The sequence below is a fragment of the Lissotriton helveticus genome, chromosome 1_1 (assembly GCF_964261635.1).
Source record: "Lissotriton helveticus chromosome 1_1, aLisHel1.1, whole genome shotgun sequence".
NCBI lineage: Eukaryota > Metazoa > Chordata > Amphibia > Caudata > Salamandridae > Lissotriton > Lissotriton helveticus.
Window position 1 is genome coordinate 2,018,557,609 of NC_136057.1, and position 18,983 is coordinate 2,018,576,591.

At 48.7% G+C, this 18,983-nt stretch overlaps 1 protein-coding gene across 1 annotated transcript in view; it reads left to right on the forward strand.

Moving 5' to 3' along the window:
- The window catches only part of TTLL7 (tubulin tyrosine ligase like 7), a 1,017,987-nt gene that overhangs the window by 874,683 nt on the left and 124,321 nt on the right, over positions 1-18,983 (forward strand). Inside the window, exon 21 of the mRNA XM_078659263.1 lies at positions 11,966-12,126. Within this exon, the coding sequence (XP_078515389.1) occupies positions 11,966-12,126 (161 nt within the window). The remainder of the gene's footprint in view (positions 1-11,965; positions 12,127-18,983) is intronic.

Below are 18,983 nucleotides of genomic sequence, written 5' to 3' on the forward strand. Positions count from 1 at the left end.
CCTCCCCTGCGCCTCGCATAGTCTTTGATTTGCGAAGTATCTCAGGTACTTGGGGGCATATTATCAAGGACCGGTGTTAACATTATCGCCGTTTTATCAGCCAGAAACTGCCGATAAAATGGCAATAATGGGCTTGATAATACGCCCTTGTTAATTCCCACAGAAGCCCGTGTTAACATCAGAACATGGGCTTCTGTGGGAATTAACAAGGGCGTATTATCAAGCCCATTATCGCCGTTTTATCGGCAGGAAACTGCCGATAAAACGGCGATAATTTTAACACCGGTCCTTGATAATATGCCCCTTTGTCTTGATCATGTACATCCTTTGATTGTTAAGAACTAGATCTCTTTTTAATCTTTGAAAACTCATATCTGGACTTGTGTATGTTAGAGTTTTGTCATTTTGGTCTTGTTTTATTCAGATAACAATTGGCTATTTCTCTAAACTGGTGTGGAGTCCTTTTGTAGTAGTTCACTGTGTTACTGTGTGTGTTCAAAAATACTTTACACATTGCCTCTGAAATAAGTCTGATGTGCTCTGTGCTAAGCTACCATGGGGGCAAGCCAGGGTTATCTTAGGTGTGTAACTTACTTCCCTTGACTATACCGAGGGTCCCTACTTAGCCAGGGTGCAAGCCACTGCCACCTAGAGACCCAATTTGTAACAGTGGTAATCAGCGGTGAGGATAGGACTTGTATTTGTACATTATACACAGTGATTGATGTACACTACTTCCATTTCACAGACCATTATTCTGGAGCATTCTGCTTTTTCTCTTTCTGTGTTTGAAACTCCTGAATTTTTGGCACAGTCATAACTCAGTCTGGTGCGCCATCAGCTCTAGCTGAGATTTGGTGTTTGAGCAGGAGAGGTTGGAGACCTGTATATTACCTCAGATCAAAATGTCCGGCAAGGAGCTCAAATGCCCTTTAAAAGGCCTCACTAGGAAGGAGGAGCTGAAGAAGGTGCCAAGGGCCTCTTTTGCAGCTAGAGAGGCTGGTGAGCACACAGAGGATGGGAACGATACTGCGGATATGAAGGTACAGAGCCTGCAAGATGATTTTTTTAATCAGAATCTGCCAGGGTGGGGGTGAGGGGCAGAGCCCCCTCCAGGGTAAGCAGAAATGTGTTCTCTAAGAGTCTGTCCCCAGAGGAGCTGGGAGACAGGCAGGAAGCTAGAAAACACATGCTAGAGCTGGAAAAGCTCAAAATGGAGTATGAAAGGGAGCTCCGTTTGGAACTAGCTAAACTCAAAAGAGAGACAGAAAAGGATAAATTGGCCATGGAGGAGTGACAAATGATGTTAACTCAAGAGTGGAGCTTAAAGGGGCTGGATTTGAAGGCCAAATCCTGTGCAGATGGTGGCAGCAATTCTAAATTGCAGTCTGAAGGAAAAGTGCACCTACTCAAGAACCTAGGGAAACAGTATATAAGGGGGGATGGCATACATAGATGGTTTCAGAGCTATGAATCAGCTCTCCACATGAACTTGTTCCCTGAGAGAGATTGGGAGACAGGTTTGTGGAACTGCATCCCAATGGAGGGGAGGTACACATTGTTGGCACTAGGGTGAGGAAGGGATATTACCTACCCTACCTTGAAAAATGCCATAATCACTAGGCATGGTCTTACCCTAGAGAGATACAGGGACAAGTCTAGGAAGAGTACCAAGCTTGAATCGCAGACCTGGCTTGAGTGTGATGATTCTTTTTGCAGACCACTGGATGGTTGGGCGAGTGGAAGTGAGGTAAAAGATTACAAGGGACTTTACAATTTGTTTGTATGGGAGCACTTGTCTAGTCTTTGTTTTCCAAAGCTGCACCAGCACTTGATTGACAGTAAGCTTACAGACCTCATGAAGCATGCTTAAGAGGTGGACCGCTGGGTGAGTGCCAGGGTTACAAGAGGTTGTATGTGGGAGACTCAGCCAAGTGTGGGCAGGGTCACCAACAGAAGAAAGGGGGGGACAAACATAACAAGAGTAGGGAGTTCTCAAAAGGGCCCGAAATTAGTTTCCAGAGCAAGGATTGCCAACCCCCTGTTGAGAAGAAGAGTTGGTCCCCATCAGCAAAAGCCTGGAGGGAAGGGGCCACTGATGTGTTTTGACTGTAGCAAGAAAGAACACTAGAGAGACCCCCAAGTGTCCCTAGTGACACTGCCCCCCACAGGGGGGGGGGGGGCAATCAAAACGAATGGGGAGTGTAGCGCTTGGAAAGGAGTTGGTACCAGTTAGCAGTGGGGAGCCAGGTGAGATGACCATAGTCTCCATGGGTGAAGATAAGGTAGTCCTGACAAACCTCATGCCTGATAATACTAAGAAGTACAGGCAGTGGGTAACCATCAATGGGATGCAGATGGAAGCTCTAAGAGACACAGGATCCTGTATGGCAACTATCCACTGTCAACTGGTATCTGAAGAGCAGGAAGTCCCTAATGTGGTCCACCAAGTTGTCGTCCCTGTGGACAACATTGAGCAACAGTGTGTGGTGCCTCAGGTTCCCTTAAAGTGGAGGGGGGTGTCTCAGGTTTCTTGCATTTACTTGTGAGTCCATCCATGCCTGTTGATTGTCTGCGGGGCAACGACTTGGAGCATACCACCTGGAAGGAGGTGGAGCTCAGGTCTCACATGGAAATGTTGGTATTGCCATAATGGATGTGCCTGACCACACTGTCCATGGCAGCCAGAGAGGGTGATCAGAAGGACCTGAAGCCTGAAACAGTGGTCCAGATGCCTGCCAGGAAGAGAAGATGCCAGGGGCGCTGGAAACCCACTCCTAAAATTCCCACGGTCTAGGAGGAGGAGTAACTTGAAGGTGACCCCCTAGAATCTACAGGGGAAGTCTCAGGGCTAACAAAGACTACACCTGCAATCATCTGGATTTTGCTGCTGTGAGTCCTACTCTGCCACATGGTGCCAAATCCAATTCCTGGCCGTCAGAAGTGTGTTCTGGTAAAACAAAGAATAAAATCCATGCATCAACTCCAAGAGATGTTAGGAAACGACGCAACACTGCCAAACTTGATGCATCGCCACTTTCTGCACCAGATCTTGGTTCCCGCTTGATGCAAAGACTGCAACCTACAATGCAGCACCCTGCTTTTCATCACAGTACCTCCAAAGAACTGCGCGGCCTCAAGCCCCGCATCACCGAAGTCTGATACGCATCGCCTTGACTCCGACACAGCGCCTGATTCAACATTGTGGAATCAATGCAGTGCGACTTAACTTTCAACTCATCGTCCCTGGGCCCCGATTCCATCATAGACACCACAGCACAGTGAGGAACCCAGGTATCGTGCCTGCAAACTATGCATTGCCTCCCTGCCTAGCAGTGAGGAATCAACACATCACCTGCTTTTTAGACGCTTCAACTCCCCTGCGCCTTGCATCATCTTTGATTTTTGACACATCTAAGGTACTTTGTCCTGATCAAGTGCCTACATTGATTTTTAAGAACTGCAATTTAATTTTATCTTTGAAAATTCATATCTTGACTTGTGTATGTTGGATGTTTGTTATTTTGGTCTTGTATTCAGATAAATATTGGCTATTTTTCTAAACTGGTGTTGACTCCTTTTGTAGTGTTTTCACTGTGTTACTGTGTGTGTGCGCACAAATGCTTTACTCATAGCCTTTGGGATAAGCCTGACTGTTCTGTGCGAAGCTACCAAGGAGGTGAGCGTGGGTTCTTAGGTTTGTAGCTTACTGACCCTGACTTGAGTGAGGGTCCCTACTTGGATAGAATCCAAACCACATCCAACTAGAGACCCCATTTCTAACAGTCCCAAATCATAAAGATTTTGCGGTGACTTCTTCTTGTAGTACTCCTGATTTATCCATATGAAAAAAATAAGACTCAGCAACCATCATGTCATGGTCTTCAAATATTGCAGTATTGTAATGTTTCAGCAATCACTGCATATGAACTGTCTTCTAAAATTTAACCAAGTTTTGACAGCGTTTGTGCAAAACATTATTGTTGTGAACACTGCCAGACCCTCAAAAATGTGAAAAAAACAGTGACTAAAACCAAAAATATTTTTTAGGTTTCAAAGTGCACACATGGCCACAGTGGTCCTTGGCACCGAAGAAAACTACTTTGTGTGTGGACAGCAGAATGCCACCACTCACAGTGAAATTAACCGACTCATTTCCCCATTCTCCTTGAATGACACAAAAACAGAACAATGGATGGAGAAAGCTGGCTGAAACTCCCTATAAGTATATTATACACACATTTTAGTAAAATCAAAAGGTCTTGGCTAACGCCAGACCTATTAACAGTATAGAATGCTCTTGTGGCCCTTTAAGCGAGGTCCATGCTATAGCAAATGCTTGTAAGGAAATGTGCACTAAAGATGCAGACGACCCTTAGATCTTTTTATTACAGGGTTATAATTGTGTACTGACTTTAATTGAGTAGGCTCATTCTGTCAAGGGATGTGATTACAAGATTATTGAGACTCCACTACCAACAAACAGTCGTAATGCACTAATGACCTTTCTCTGACATGCTTGGAGTAAATTCATCTTGGATGTGGGAATCTCCTGACATCACATTCTTATCAAAGAGCCATGCCTTCATTTGATATCCGTGACTAGTAAAATGCATAGTGTTACTGAATTAATCCATGTCACTGGGAACACAATGGTCTGTTCTCTGGCATTCATTAAATTAACTAATGATATGTAGGCGTTTTATTCGCAGTTTGCTTCAATCAAGCAAATAGAGCTCAAGTTCCAGAAACCAATGATGTATGAAAGGAAAGGTCATGGCTTAGAGCAGATCGTTGAATGTGATAGGGAGTCATCTAGTGAGGTAGGAATGTCACAAAGATGCAAAGAGGTTGCCACATAGCCTGCAATCCAGAGTAGGAAACTACTGCCAGGTCTGGCTTAGTGGACTAATGTGCCCACTGTAGGGGCCTGTGTTTGACCTCATGGTCATAGGTTCAAACCTTGGTGGGTCCACTCAACCTTTCATCCTTCTGAGGTAAATGAGTATAATTGAGTTGGGTAGCAATAAACATCTGTTATTCAACGCCAAGATATCCTTCTGGTTAAACATGCGCTTTACAAATATTCACGTTATGTTATTCTATACCTTTATTGGGACACATCTGAAACGTGGACTTGTGGTACATAGGTGCAAGAATCCGTCAGTTAGGGCCATAGTTGCCGCTCCCTTCATCCATGATGGCTGATGGCTACAATGACTGCCCCATCCTTGTCTCACAGGACCGGACACGTGCGGCAGTGTTGACACTGGGGATAGAAAATATGCACACGCTTGGTGGGCTTCCCAATGTCGATGGATGACGTCAGCGGGAAGAGTTGCATACATTCTCGGAAGAAACTAGGACCGACTTGGCTCTCTGGCTCTCGTTAGTGGAGTATGAGAGGCATGTAGAGAGCCACCCGGCCTCTCACCAACATTGTATCAACTCTGGTCACGCATTCATACACCCTCGGGACGGGCCCGCCCCGAGGTATATAATAAAAGGCGGAAGACCGCTCGGGGTCTTTCCGGCATACCCTTACCTAAGGTGTCCGTGTCTTCCTTGCCGTCCCAGCACGGCCACGTGCGAGGCCCCGACCTCGCACCTAACAATGGCGACGAGGCCGGTACCGCCCCCGCGCGTGCCTGGCCGCCTGCCGGAGCTGTCCGCTCCCACCTGCTGGTGTCCGCCCTTGTCGGCTGCCTGTGCGCCCGGACCCTGGCCGTGGAGCTCGTCCGCCTGGCCGTTGCCCCTGCTCGCAGCTTCAGAAGCGCTCCAGTAAACGCTCCTGCCCACGCGCCTCCCGCCGCGGTGCGTGTTCAGCTGGCGGGAGCGGCGCCTGTCACTGTGGGCGCGAGACCGGGTGAGTGCGCTCCACCGCGGCCCTGCCTGGGGCCCCCCCGCGTTGCACGCGTAGAGGCCTGAGCGCTGGGTCTGTGCTCTGGCGCGTGGCGCGCGCGCGCTCCACTGGGTGCGCTGCCCCGGAGGGGGAGGGGTGAAGTGGAGAGACGGTGCACGTCTGCTCCAGGATTCCTGTTGGGTGGCGCCTCCTGCGTCCTGCCCTGCATCTGCTATCACACAACGTGTACATTGAATGCGGCAGTGTGGAACCTCAACGAGGGTTACAAGACTTTTGACTGTGGTGAAATTAAACAAGCACTGGCTACTTCAACTGGTAGAGAGACAAAAAAAAAAAATAAAGGAGAAGAGAATACCAGGGGGCATAGTACAAGGAACTAATTACCCTCACCAGCAGCACATCTTTTACCAGATTGCCCACGGCACAAGTGGGACACAGCATCCTCACTTCATTGGCCCGGTATACAGTGGGAGCATGTACACATATTAGGCATAGAGATGTCGAACAATGATACGGGAGGCGCGGCGGCAGCGCCTGCCACCAACGCAGCTCAACCAGACCCTGCCGGCCTACCGCAGCACCCCAACGCCGGCCCGCAGCTAGTCAGTCATGCCCACACGGGGGTGGCACCCCTTCCGCCCTTCAGCGAGACGGCTGACCCGGCGACCGCGGCTCCGCGGTGGAAAGCATGGCTGGGGCGTCTGAACCTATATTTCAAGGGAACCAGAGAAACAGACAACACTGTGAAGAGATCACTCCTGATCCTCTATGGAGGCCCAGAAATCTATGACCTCTTTGAGTCTCTCCCAAACACCGGTAGTGAAGATGACTACGACGCGGCGGTGAACGCGATCAACGCCCATTTTGATCCCCAAGTGAACACTGACTATGAAAAGTTCAAGTTTAAAAGGGCATGGCAAACTGAGGCTGAATCAGTTGACATGTATTACGCCCGACTGCGCCGGCTGGCCAGCAGCTGCCCGTTCACCGACCCGCGTGAGGAGATCAGGGACCAAATCATCGTGGGTTGTAGGTCCAAACTGCTCAGGAAGCTTATCCTCAGACAACCGGGAATCACATTAGATGCCATTCTTGTCCTCGCTCGCTCTCATGAACTGTCGGACTCAAGAGCGGAGGAGATGGAGTTGGCGCTCCGCTCCCCCATGGCCCCGCCTGCTACATCCAAGATGGCGCCCATCAAGGAAGAGACGATAGACGCAATACAGAGGAGGCCGGCTGGTGGCCGCACACGTCAGTGGCAGTCCCGGGACGCCCAATGCGCGTACTGCGGGGGAGACCATGCGGCGACAGCAATATGTAACGCAAAAGGAAAGACATGTTCGAAATGTGGTAGACTCAATCACTTTGCCGCAGTGTGCCAAGGAGGGAGATACAGGCCTAATGCCCCCAGGTCGCGAGGCGGGTATGGGCCTAGGTCACTGACATCAAGGGTGAGACAACTATCGCTGGAGCCAGAACACCCTCCTCCTGACACGCAAGCCCAAGACAGAAGGCCGCACTATGAAGATGAGGACGACGACGAAGTGTACGTAATATCGTACGTCAGCCGGGTCTCCACAAAGAAAAGACCACCCCCCATGTGTACAATATCTGTGGAAGGCTCGGAAATCAGAGCGCTCATCGACACCGGGGCCTCGGTGAATGTCATGGACTCCGATCAGTACGAACAGATGTCGCCCCGACCTCCACTCACCCCGTCAGGTGCCCGGATATACACATACGGAGGCACGGAACCCCTGCCGCTGCGAGAGGTAATCAGCTCTTCCATCACCAGCGGGGAATACACAACGGAGGCCCGATTCCACATCACCAAAGGCAAGAAGGGCACGCTCCTCAGCTGTCACACTGCCGAAGACCTGGGACTAGTTTTCTTCGCCAACCAAGTTCACCAATCACACGCCGATAGCATGCTACAAGACTTCCCTGAATTGTTCAGTGGCCTCGGAAAACTCAAAGGAAAGAAAGTCAAGCTACACATAGACACCTCCATACGTCCTGTCGCCCTGAGACACAGGAGGGTGCCATTCAACCTCCGACCCCAGGTGGAGGCGGAGCTCAAGAGACTTGAAGATCTGGACGTCATCGAGAAGGTGTCGGGGCCAACTCCCTGGGTATCCCCACTGGTAGTAGCACCCAAGCCCAAGCAGCCCGGCGCTATTAGGCTGTGCGTCGACATGAGACTACCTAACGCCGCCGTGAAAAGGGAGCGCCACATCACACCTACAATGGACGACATCATCGCCGACCTCAACGGGGCGAAGTGGTTCTCCAAACTGGATCTCAATGCGGGGTACCACCAGTTGGAGCTTGAGCAAGGAAGTCGTTATATTACAACTTTTTCTACTCACGTCGGACTTCGACGATACAAGAGGCTGAGCTTCGGGGTGTCATCAGCGGCAGAGGTGTTTCAGAACGCGATCAGAGAAGTTCTGTCGGGTCTGAGTGGAGTAATTAATCTGAGCGATGACATCCTCATCTACTCAAATACGCTGGAGGAGCATCATGCCCATCTACGCGCCACCCTACAGAGACTCCAAGAGCACGGCTTAACTCTCCACAGGGCAAAATGCTCGTTCTATCAAGAAGCCGTTGACTTCTTCGGCTACATGTTCACGCGTGAGGGGCTCAAGATTGACCCGAAAAAGGCAGAAGCCATCAGGAATGCAAGCACGCCCCGGAGTCCGTCAGAAGTCCGAAGCTTCCTCGGAATGGCCACGTACTGTGGCCGGTTCATACCTAATCTAGCGGACCTAGCAGAGCCACTGAGAGCGCTCACAAAACATGATCAGGAGTGGGAATGGACCTGCGCGGCAAATCAAGCATTCCAGGATGTCAAGATGGGCCTTCTGGACAAGGCCACGATGGCATACTTCCAACCGCGCAGGAGAACCGAGCTCGTCGTAGACGCCAGCCCCGTGGGCCTCAGGGCAGTGCTGCTCCAAGAATACGGCCGAGATGAGTGGAAACCTGTAGCGTACGCTAGCAAAGCCCTCACAGACATCGAGACTCGGTACGCCCAGATCGAGCGAGAGGCGCTCGCCATCAAGTGGGCCTGCCAACACTTTCACCTATACCTCTGCGGCCAAAAGTTCACTATCGTAACTGATCACAAACCACTCCTGCCACTATTCACTGGCTCCTCCAGGCTCGCTCCCCCACGAATCGAGCGGTGAGCAGTCCAGCTACAAGGATACAACTTTACTCTGGTCTTTCGGCCGGGCGCTCACAACCCGGCGGACTATCTGTCTCGACACCCCGATGTGACCAAGAAGGCGCTACCACTTGCAGATGGGCCGGTCGTGGAAGAGTTCGTACACATGATATCCATGGCGGCCTGCCCGGACTCACTAACCCTGCCAGAGATAGGCGAAGCCACCAATGCTGATGACACACTGACCCGAGTCAAGAGAGCTCTTGAAAATGGAAGCTGGACGCGATTCCTAGACGGGGTGCAAGGGCTGCGACCAGAGGTGAGCCATGCACGGCAACAGATGTGGCAGATCCGCAACGAGTTGAGCGTAGGAGATGAGGGGATCGTACTGCGAGGACATCTCATCGTCGTGTCTGAAAGCCTCCAACAACACATGCTCACGATAGCTCACGTGGGTCACCAAGGGATGGCCAAGACGAAGGCCCGACTGCGTAACAAAGTGTGGTTTCCGGCCATGGACCGCATGGTGGACGACATGGTGCGATCATGTCATGCCTGCACCATCAACGGTTCGGATCCAGCTCCGGCCCCGATCATCACGGAAGAGGCGACAACAACCCCATGGACTCATCTGAGCATCGACTTTGGGAGCTTCCCGGACGGCAGACACACCCTAGTGGTGCTGTACTCTTTTTCGAAGTTCCCTGTTGTGGAGATCCTCCCCTCCACAGCGTTTCGCCAAGTCAAGAAAGCGCTGGATCATATCTTTGCCACGATGGGGCTCCCGGAGGAAGTAAGATCAGACAACGGGCCGCCCTTTCAAGGGAAAGAGTTTCAAGCTTATCTGGAAGGGCTACGGATAAAACACCGGAAAATCACACCCTTGTGGCCGCAAGCAAATGGCGAGGTGGAACGACTCATGCGGACCCTCAACAGGGCCCTTCGCATCGCTGTAGACAATGGGACCGATCCGGAGGCTGCTCTAGATCAATTTCTAAGTGCATACAGACAGACCCCGCACAGTACCACGAAATGCGCACCTGCGCATGTTCTGTTTAAAAGGGCTCCACGGGGGAACATTCCAACGTCCCCCACATGGACACCTGAGACAAGGGACAGCGACGCGATCCAGTCGCGCCGAACAGTTACCAATCAAAAGGCGAGTGAATTGCGACATGCAAAACGACCTGGGCTGACGGAAGGAGACACCGCGGTGGTCCAAGACCGACATCCAGGATGGAAGTTCAGAACCCCATTTGAACCGGAGAGATGGACAGTGGAGAGGATTCGAGGAACTATGGTGACTGCCCGCCTGGGCAGCCAGACTGTCACCCGAAATGTATCCTGCTTCAAGAGAGTGGGAAGGCCGGACGGCACTCCCGCAAGTACCGAGGAAGCGGTCGGTGCAGAATCTGGCTGTCAGGACGAAGAGGGACCGTGGGCCGAAAGCTCGGCGCCCCGCCTGAACCCCGACAGGTCGGGCGAGAACATCAGTCAACATAACACTCTCAGAGACATGGTAACTGAACCTACATCCTCAGCACGGGATGCCGACGACACCCCGGCCGGGGCTGCTGGCTCCCCTGCCCGTCAAAACCACCGGTATCACCTACGGCCTAACCCCGGCCCAAGTCAGAGATTACGAGACTTTGTGTGGACATCGCCTTAAATGAAACAAAAAAATGATCTCTTGAACAAACTAAATTGAAGGAGGGATGTAGAGAGCCACCCGGCCTCTTACCAACATTGTATCAACTCTGGTCACGCATTCATACACCCTCGGGACGGGCCCGCCCCGAGGTATATAATAAAAGGCGGCAGACTGCTCGGGGTCTTTCCGGCATACCCTTACTTAAGGTGTCCGTGTCATCCTTGCCGTCCCAGCACGGCCACGTGCGAGGCCCCGACCTCGCACCTAACAAGGCACACCCAGCATCAATATGGCCAAACTGGGAACAGAAATTGGCCCTGGCCAACTCTTCAGTTCCCCCCCCCCCCTCCCCCCCCCTCCCTGGGGTGAGGGGGAGTGCAGCTGAGTAGTTTGCGAGGGCTGGTTTCAGCCGATTTTGTTACAGGGGGCCGATATTGCCGACCCCGGTAACAAAAACGGCCCGCCCTAGCGGCCTGCCGGGGAAACGCCCTGTTCCCGCTATGGCCAGTCCAGCCCTCAAATATGGCTGTCTTTTACAATCCACCCCCGCAGAGAGGCCAATGTTGCTTGTTTGCCGCAGAGGCCCAAAGGACCGTTGCTACTACGCCACTGAATAGAGTCTGCTAAATCATATACAAGGCCAAAAACATCCTCCTTTTGCTTATCAGGGAGTAATTCAGAATCTTTGGCATCTACAGTGTTAGCACCGTGTCACGTAGGAGCTGCCCCAGCATGCGTGATTAAGCCCATTTGCGTCATTCCTCCTTAGCAGGAGGAGGCATGTGCATTTTTTAATAGAGAAGTGCAGAAATTGTCAAGAGGGTTTGATAAGGCCATAATGGCCACGTTGATTAGGTCATCACTCGTATAGACTGACAGCTGAATTCTAATCTGGAACCCTGCTCTGACTGCTTGTCCCATTATTTAAACTAGCACGCTGTAAATACCGCTATTATGACATAAAACCTATTGCATGAGGATGCGCATGTGTTGCTTCCCTCTGATTCTGAAGGTCAGTGCCCCTAATTCCGACAAAGCAGACAAGAATAAAAATATTAATATTAATAGCAGGAACTGATGCTTTGATTTAGAAAGATGCCATGGCAGTGATGTTCGAAAATGAAAAATAACACTTCATTGGAGGGTGCAGGTGATGTGAAGTGATTACTGTTTACAGTTTATTCTGTGTCGCAAAGGCAGCCAGAGTCTTGGCGCGAGGTTTTTCTTTCAACATGCTTGTGTTTAAAGTACCTTGATTACTTCTATTGTTTTCCTGCAGGTTTTGGATATAGTCCGGTTCAGCGTCCGTTCTGTGCTGCAGCGCATCTGGAAGGTGTCTGACGTCGAATGTTTACATTTATACCGTAGTTTTAACCGTGTGCTAAACCGCCTCCTGTGGAGCCATGGTCAGGGCCTGTGGAACTGTTTCTGTAATTCAGGGTAAGAACAATGTCTGTTCGGACTGTAAATCTTCGATAACTACGTCATAATCAGTCTATTGTTGCATCCGTTGTCTTACTGCTATGGTACTGGAATGTTAACCTCTTAACGATTGTTATGTTACAATTGCCATCTATTTTCCAATCCTGAAGAAGTATACCCTACTGTTTGTGATGAATTCATCTGCAAGGTGCCATATAAACTAACTCATTAGGTGCTGAGATTTCCACTTGCCCCAGCGTTATTGAGCCTTTTTATGTCGGCATTAGCCAAGGCCTTTTGATTTTAGTAAAATATGTATAATATATTTACAAATAGGGGCTTTTAGCCACCTCTTTTAATCCATTATTCTGTTGCAGTGTCATTCACATGTTGTTTCCAGCACATGGTAGTTGGTCAGAGTATTTACGCCACTAGTTAACTTCACTTTGAGTGACTGCATTTCACTCTCTCACGTGTAGCTCATACGCACACAAGCTAGTTTCCTTCAATGCCAGTGTTTTTTTACTTTATAATTACTTTAGTGTTGCCTTTGTGTTTAGAGCCTGATGTGATACAAAGACGACCACAGGGCACTTTCTAGTTTTATGAGATCCAGTCTTCTGCCAATGCGGTTGTAAATTCCTTTAGTAGTGTTTTGCTTTTCTGACTGCTGCTATTTGACATCATACCAGATTGTGTCGTTTTGAAACTGTTCTGTATTAGGTTATCCTTTTTTTACTTTTTTCCATTTTCTTCTTCTTGTCTTGTTTCCTTCATTCTTTCCTAATAGTGCGCTCACAATGTGCAAGTCGCTGCCCCTGCTAAAAAAGACTCACCAGGAGAGAGACAACTTCAATTATGGTTTAGCCAAGCGATAGCCCTTTATCTTTATTTACACAACTTTAGTGAGAAAAGAGAACCATAGTGAAGCAGACCTTACAGTTATGAGAATACAGGAAAGAAGATCAGAAATAAACAGCTCAAAGACAGTACAAGCAATTCAGCAATTGTGCATAATGCCAGAAGGCCTCTATTCCCTGTCCATCTCCCATGCCTTAAACCAAGGGCATACCGGGGATTATTGGTAAGGAAATCTTAGTGGCATGATACCCTCCATCTATCAGAGGGATGGGCAATACCTGCAGTTCCATACCAACACATACACCAGGGCACTGCACAGCGATCCGTCCCTGCTGGGGTAACCGACACCAGGCGAATATCCCCAAAATGTTCAGCTCCAGGCATCTGGCGATAGGGCAGAAAGGTCCAGGACCAGCAGCAGGTCAGACCCCCCCACATGACCAGTGTCCACACAAATTAACACCCCTCCAAGGGGTCAGTTTAGTAAATCAGTTCCAGTTTTTCGGGTAACCCCCTTTCTCTGCCATCACCTGGCAACTTGCCCAAAATGTTCAACTCCAGGCATCTAGCCCAAAATGTTCAACTCCAGGCATCACTGAGTAGGCAGAGAATTTCCAGGACCACCCGCAAGTCAGACCCCCCTCCCTCCTGCCCAATGCCCACACAACTCAACATCCCTCCAAGGGGTCAGTTCATTAAGTTAGTCTAAATTGTTTGGGTAGCCCCTTTTTTCTGGTGCTAGAAATTCTGCCACAGGGCGAAGAGGTCACTGACGATCTTGCCCTTCACCACCTGCCACTGGATGGCTTTGGCAATGGCTACACAGATTGTGCGAATGCAGATTGAAGAGCTTGGGGCCCACAGATGGAAAATGTACCCAATCACCAATACCCCTCCCTCAGCTTTCCCCATTGGGTATGTGTACATTGGCTGACTGCCCTAGCACCCAAAACTGCAGGCCGTAACACAACCTTAAAGTGTAACATCAGACCACCCTAGGAGCATATGTCAATTCGATCTGGCAATGTAAGTATTCCACCAGATCACAGTTTTCCCAACTAGGAGGCTAACATGCCCTCACTGAACTGTCTTTGTCAATGGGTGGAAGTTCCCTTCTGTGCCCCTTTGGCACCTGCATAGCTTACCTGGGACTCCATAACCCACAGATGGAGCCTGCCATTGGGGTTTTGCTTTGACATTTCGAACCCGTCATTTTTCTTTTATTGGGGCTGACGGTTCCAACTAGCAGTGCCCACACATAGGGCCAGATGTAGGTAATTCCTATTTACAGACTCTTAAACACCGACTCATACCGAATCGGTATTTAAGAGTCGGTAAATAGGAAGGAGGCAGATGTAGGTAAAAAATTACCGATTCTGTAAGAGTCGGTATTTACCGAATATGTAAATACCGATTCGGTATTTCACATTGATTCCTATGGGCCTTGAAGCCCATAGGATTCAATGTGAAATACCGATTCGGTATTTACAGATTCGGTAAATACAGAATCCTGCAAGGGTGCAGGGGGTGTCACTTTGACACCCTCTAGCACCCCAAGTACAGGTATGTGTGCCATGTGGCACACATACATGCCCTAAGGGCATGTCTGTGTGTCACATGGTACAGGTGTGCATGCACAGATGTGCATGCACACCTGAATTCGGTATTTTACCACCCAATAGTATTGGGTGGTAAAATACCGACTCTTAAGGGCCTGTGGCACTCTTAGGAGTGTCACCTACATATGGATTTACAGAATCGGTATATTTACCGATTCGGTAAAATACCGAAGTGGTAAATTTACCGAATCAGTAAATATACCGATTCTGTAAATTCAGACCCACCTACATCTCAAAAGCCAAATATCGGTCGGTAACGGCCGAAATCGGCCGTTACCTACCGGTATTTGGCTACTTACATCTGGCCCCTAGACACATAGTTTGAAAACTGCTCCATATTGAGGAATTTACCTTTTATTGAATGACATCACACCTTGTGGACTGAACCACTTGGCCACACTGACCCGGGTATGATCTTCAAGCAACCTGAATTTACATAGCAGGGGTTGGCCCGCCACTTACCTACCCCATCCATCCTTAAGCAGACAGCCATACATTTGTGCCTCATCTGATAACGGCTCCCAGTACTACACCGGGCACTCCCATTACTAAATAACAGGCTGAAGGTGTATTGCTGTACATCCTTTGATCTCCTTACCTGAGGATCCCGACTGCTTCCCGTAAGGTCAATGGTGGACCTTTGCATGGCAAAGGAAAGTAACTGATCATCAAAGGGAACTTGGTTCTAACGCATTTATTTCACAGAGACACTCTGTGGGGCATAACCTACCTTCAAGTTGCTTCTGCATACTCACTCCCTTCTTCTGAGCTGGGTCCACTTTCTTCTAGTGGACAATTGTGTGCTAACATGCTTAAAAGATGATAAAACCCCCACCTCTGCATTTCAAGGTCAACCCAGTTCTGGCTTGATGTTACGCTAGCGTCATTAGGTGGGGTGCATGCACGAGAGCATGGTGGCCTCATAAAGAGCAGCGGAAAAAATACCTTACTACAACAGAGCTTGTAAAAGTACACAGCAGGAGTGTATGTACGCCTGTACAGGGCGAGCAGTTCGGAGCACGGATACCTGCTGCTGCACACTGAAATCGATTGGCAGCCCCTGCACCCACCTCTCTGTTCAGCAAGCACCAACCTGAGCTGGGGTGAAAAGAACCCCTTCTTGTATCACCTAACTCATAGGTCTTCAAACTGTGGGGCGCGCCCCCCTGGGGGGGCGCACACTCCCCCCACCACTTCATCTTCCATTGTTGCCTTCAGGCGCCGGTTGTGTGTCTCAGCTATAGTCAGAGTGGAGATGCAGAGGCGCTAAGAGGCGAAAAAAGATAACAAAGCCTCGTTCACACGTTAATGGTCTTTTAACGACCTGTGAAGTACTCGGGTGCAGCTGGCGTCTGCTCTAGAGCCAAAGGAAAATCAAGAGGGAGGGAAATAAAACGACAGCGCTGGGGATGCTCTAAGTTACTCACCTAGATAAATAAAGGGTCCTGGTGGATGTATTAATGAGACAAGAACTTTCCCAAAATGCAGAACATTTCTGTAGCACGAAGGAGCGGTGACCTCACGCACAGAGATTATACGAGGGATTATGTTTTTATTTAATGGCAGCTCCCAGTGATGTCGACTGCAAACACTGATATATCCCTGTCATTCCATCAAAACAAGCCACAAGCTCACAGGACCTTCTATTACAGTAGTCACGTTTAAAAATACTTTACAATCAGACCATCTCATGCATGCAATAACTGTTTCTGCATTTTTAAGTAGTTTATTTCTATGTTAATATTGAGGCTGCTGTGGAGGTTTAGGTAGCTACATTTCTATGAAATGCACTGCATCTGTGTGAAAGTCACCCGAAATAAAATGTATTGGAAAAGTTATGGTAAGCTATGACGTCCTCATGCGGGCCTTATATCAAATCGTTGAAGAGTAAAACCCACACAAGAAAGTTGCCCAGGAATTCGGGAAAGAGAGCTGATGTCTGCAAACTTCAATAATGAAATGGGATACGGGTGATGCTGCAGTGGCAGCTGCGTGGGGTACCGTGCCAGCGATCTGACCCATTTTATACCCAAAACAGTGCACAAGCAAAAGTCAGGGTGCAGAGTGTGCTTTATGCTGCGTGCCCTTTCCTATCTCATAGGACTGAATGTATGGGCTTCAAAGAGAAGGGCCCAGCGCTCTGACTTACAGATGTGCCATTCTACAGTGTCTTGTCTGTAGTAGAGGTCGCCTGATGGTCATTGAAGCAGACTCCAGATAGGTGCCCCTGCGCAGAGGCAAACTCTGTCAGGTTCAGGAACACGAAAGTGCTCCTCCTTTTATCCATAGGAAGCGACCTCTCCAGTGACCTACAGTCCATGGCTGTACGCTTGACCTACAGTCCATGGCTATACGCTTATTAACAGAAAGGCGTCCTGCTGCTGTTTTGTGTAACCCCTGGGTATGGGGTACTACCCGCCCCAACACGATGATGTGGAATAATGTCCCTGTGAGAGCGAATGTGTGGTAAATATAGTTTAATAAATGTCTTGGGTTCTACTAATTTATTTAAAGGTTGGTAAGGTGGGGGGTTTCCTCATAAGGCTTGGACCCAGAAGAAGAAAGTGCAGAAAGGAGAGCAAGAAGCTCAAAAAGTAGCTCAATAAGAGTCCTAGAGCACAACTTGTTAATAATGGATTTTACATGAGTGAGGATCTAAAGAAGCTCTTAGATGATTGTGTGAGCAATAGCTTTGAAAGGAAACAAACTACAGCCAAGAAGAAATGGGGTTCATTCAAGCTTCAGCAGAGAACAGTCCTGTAATTGAATGTCTGACTGCCTGAGGTTTACCTTTCTTCTGAATGTTGATTGCAATGGAATTTAAGAATGTTGTGTAATGTATATTTAAGGATCTTTTAACATGTCACAAAGTGAAATGTTGCTCATGCTGACTTCAAGGTCCTGTCCCCCATTTATTTGGCATCTTTATGAGGTCTGAATACACGTAGGGTCGATTCTGTGTCTACAATTAATTTGTTATCTGTGAATCAAATTCTCTGCGGCCTGGGTGAGACTGTGTGAAACTTCTTATATCTAAGTGTATTCTTGTAAAATTAATGAATTTTGTGTTATGTAAAATGTGCAGATCTTCACCATTTCCCATAATGTAACATTTCTTGTGGAGAATGGATCAAGTCATAAATGTCTCAACGAAGTCTGACTTCAAATCATGATGCAGCTTGGAGATCTCTACCTAACAGATATACACAATGGGACTGATTCACAAAGGGCCTCCACCCTCGTGGCAGAGGCTCTGCAGTCGTGGGGCAGTCTCCTCACTCGGGTGGAATCTCTGCAATGAGAATACTCATATTTTACAGAAGACGCTTGTGCAACCCCATCTGTAATACTGGTGAACATGTAACACCAGCGCTATCTCAAGTCCACAGTTCCTCATTTGCAGGGGGTGAATCTCTTTGCCTCTCCACCTGTGCCATAAAATGGACTTGGCTAAAAAAGGTGAAGAAGCCATCAGGACGCTACAAAATGTGGCGCAGCACTGTCAGTGCACCCCCTAAAGGTAGCCCTCTGTAGGGAACTCAATATGTCCTATGGGTGCTCCAGACATCTACCAGCAAGCAGACTTCAGTTTACTAAACACTCTTAATTTATTTAATATTATTTGCCCTATGCGACCTGAGCTCTGCAGGAGGGAAGGGCCATCAATGATGCAGAGTACCAGCTTCCAGAACATTTTTGTCAGGTGGTGGTGATGTTGGGGGGGCTCGGCGTGTAAAAAGTTTTAGATGGGGGGGCTCAGCCGACAAAAGTTTGAAGACCTCTGACCTAACTAGATCCATTATCCGAAGTGAGTGTTGTAGACTACCCTTTGTGATGTGGCAGAACATGAATATTAATTTCACCTGGAGACAATGAAACACATGTTCTGGCTATGTAGAGTCACATACTTGCTGGGTTTAGTGAAGATAGAAAGCCCCATCAATTAACATGAACTTGACAGAGGCTACTCCTTATGTGAGAGATGGTGCTTTATCCTTTCACAGTTAATGCGCCTGGTTTGAGGTCCCTCAGGACTATAAAATGTCTGACCCCACTATGAAAATGAGATGCATGATGCCTAAATATCGAGCACCTGAGATGGTGCCTCTAAATTGTATCTCACTGCTGCCTCCACCACAACCACTCTTGAGAAGCAGGACTACCTGTCTAACCTAAATCATACAGAGACACATCTTGTTATCAGGTGCAAGACTAGGTGGCTCATCTTATGCCGTCCTAAATCATTCACTTTTGTCAACTATGTGATGTTATACTTCATGTTGGTCTTCAGACTCGCATTCCGTCTCCTAAACATTATTATTCCTCCCTTTGGTAATTAGCCGTGCAAACATGCTCACTTACATATATTTTCCATTGTGGGGTGGCACATAAGAT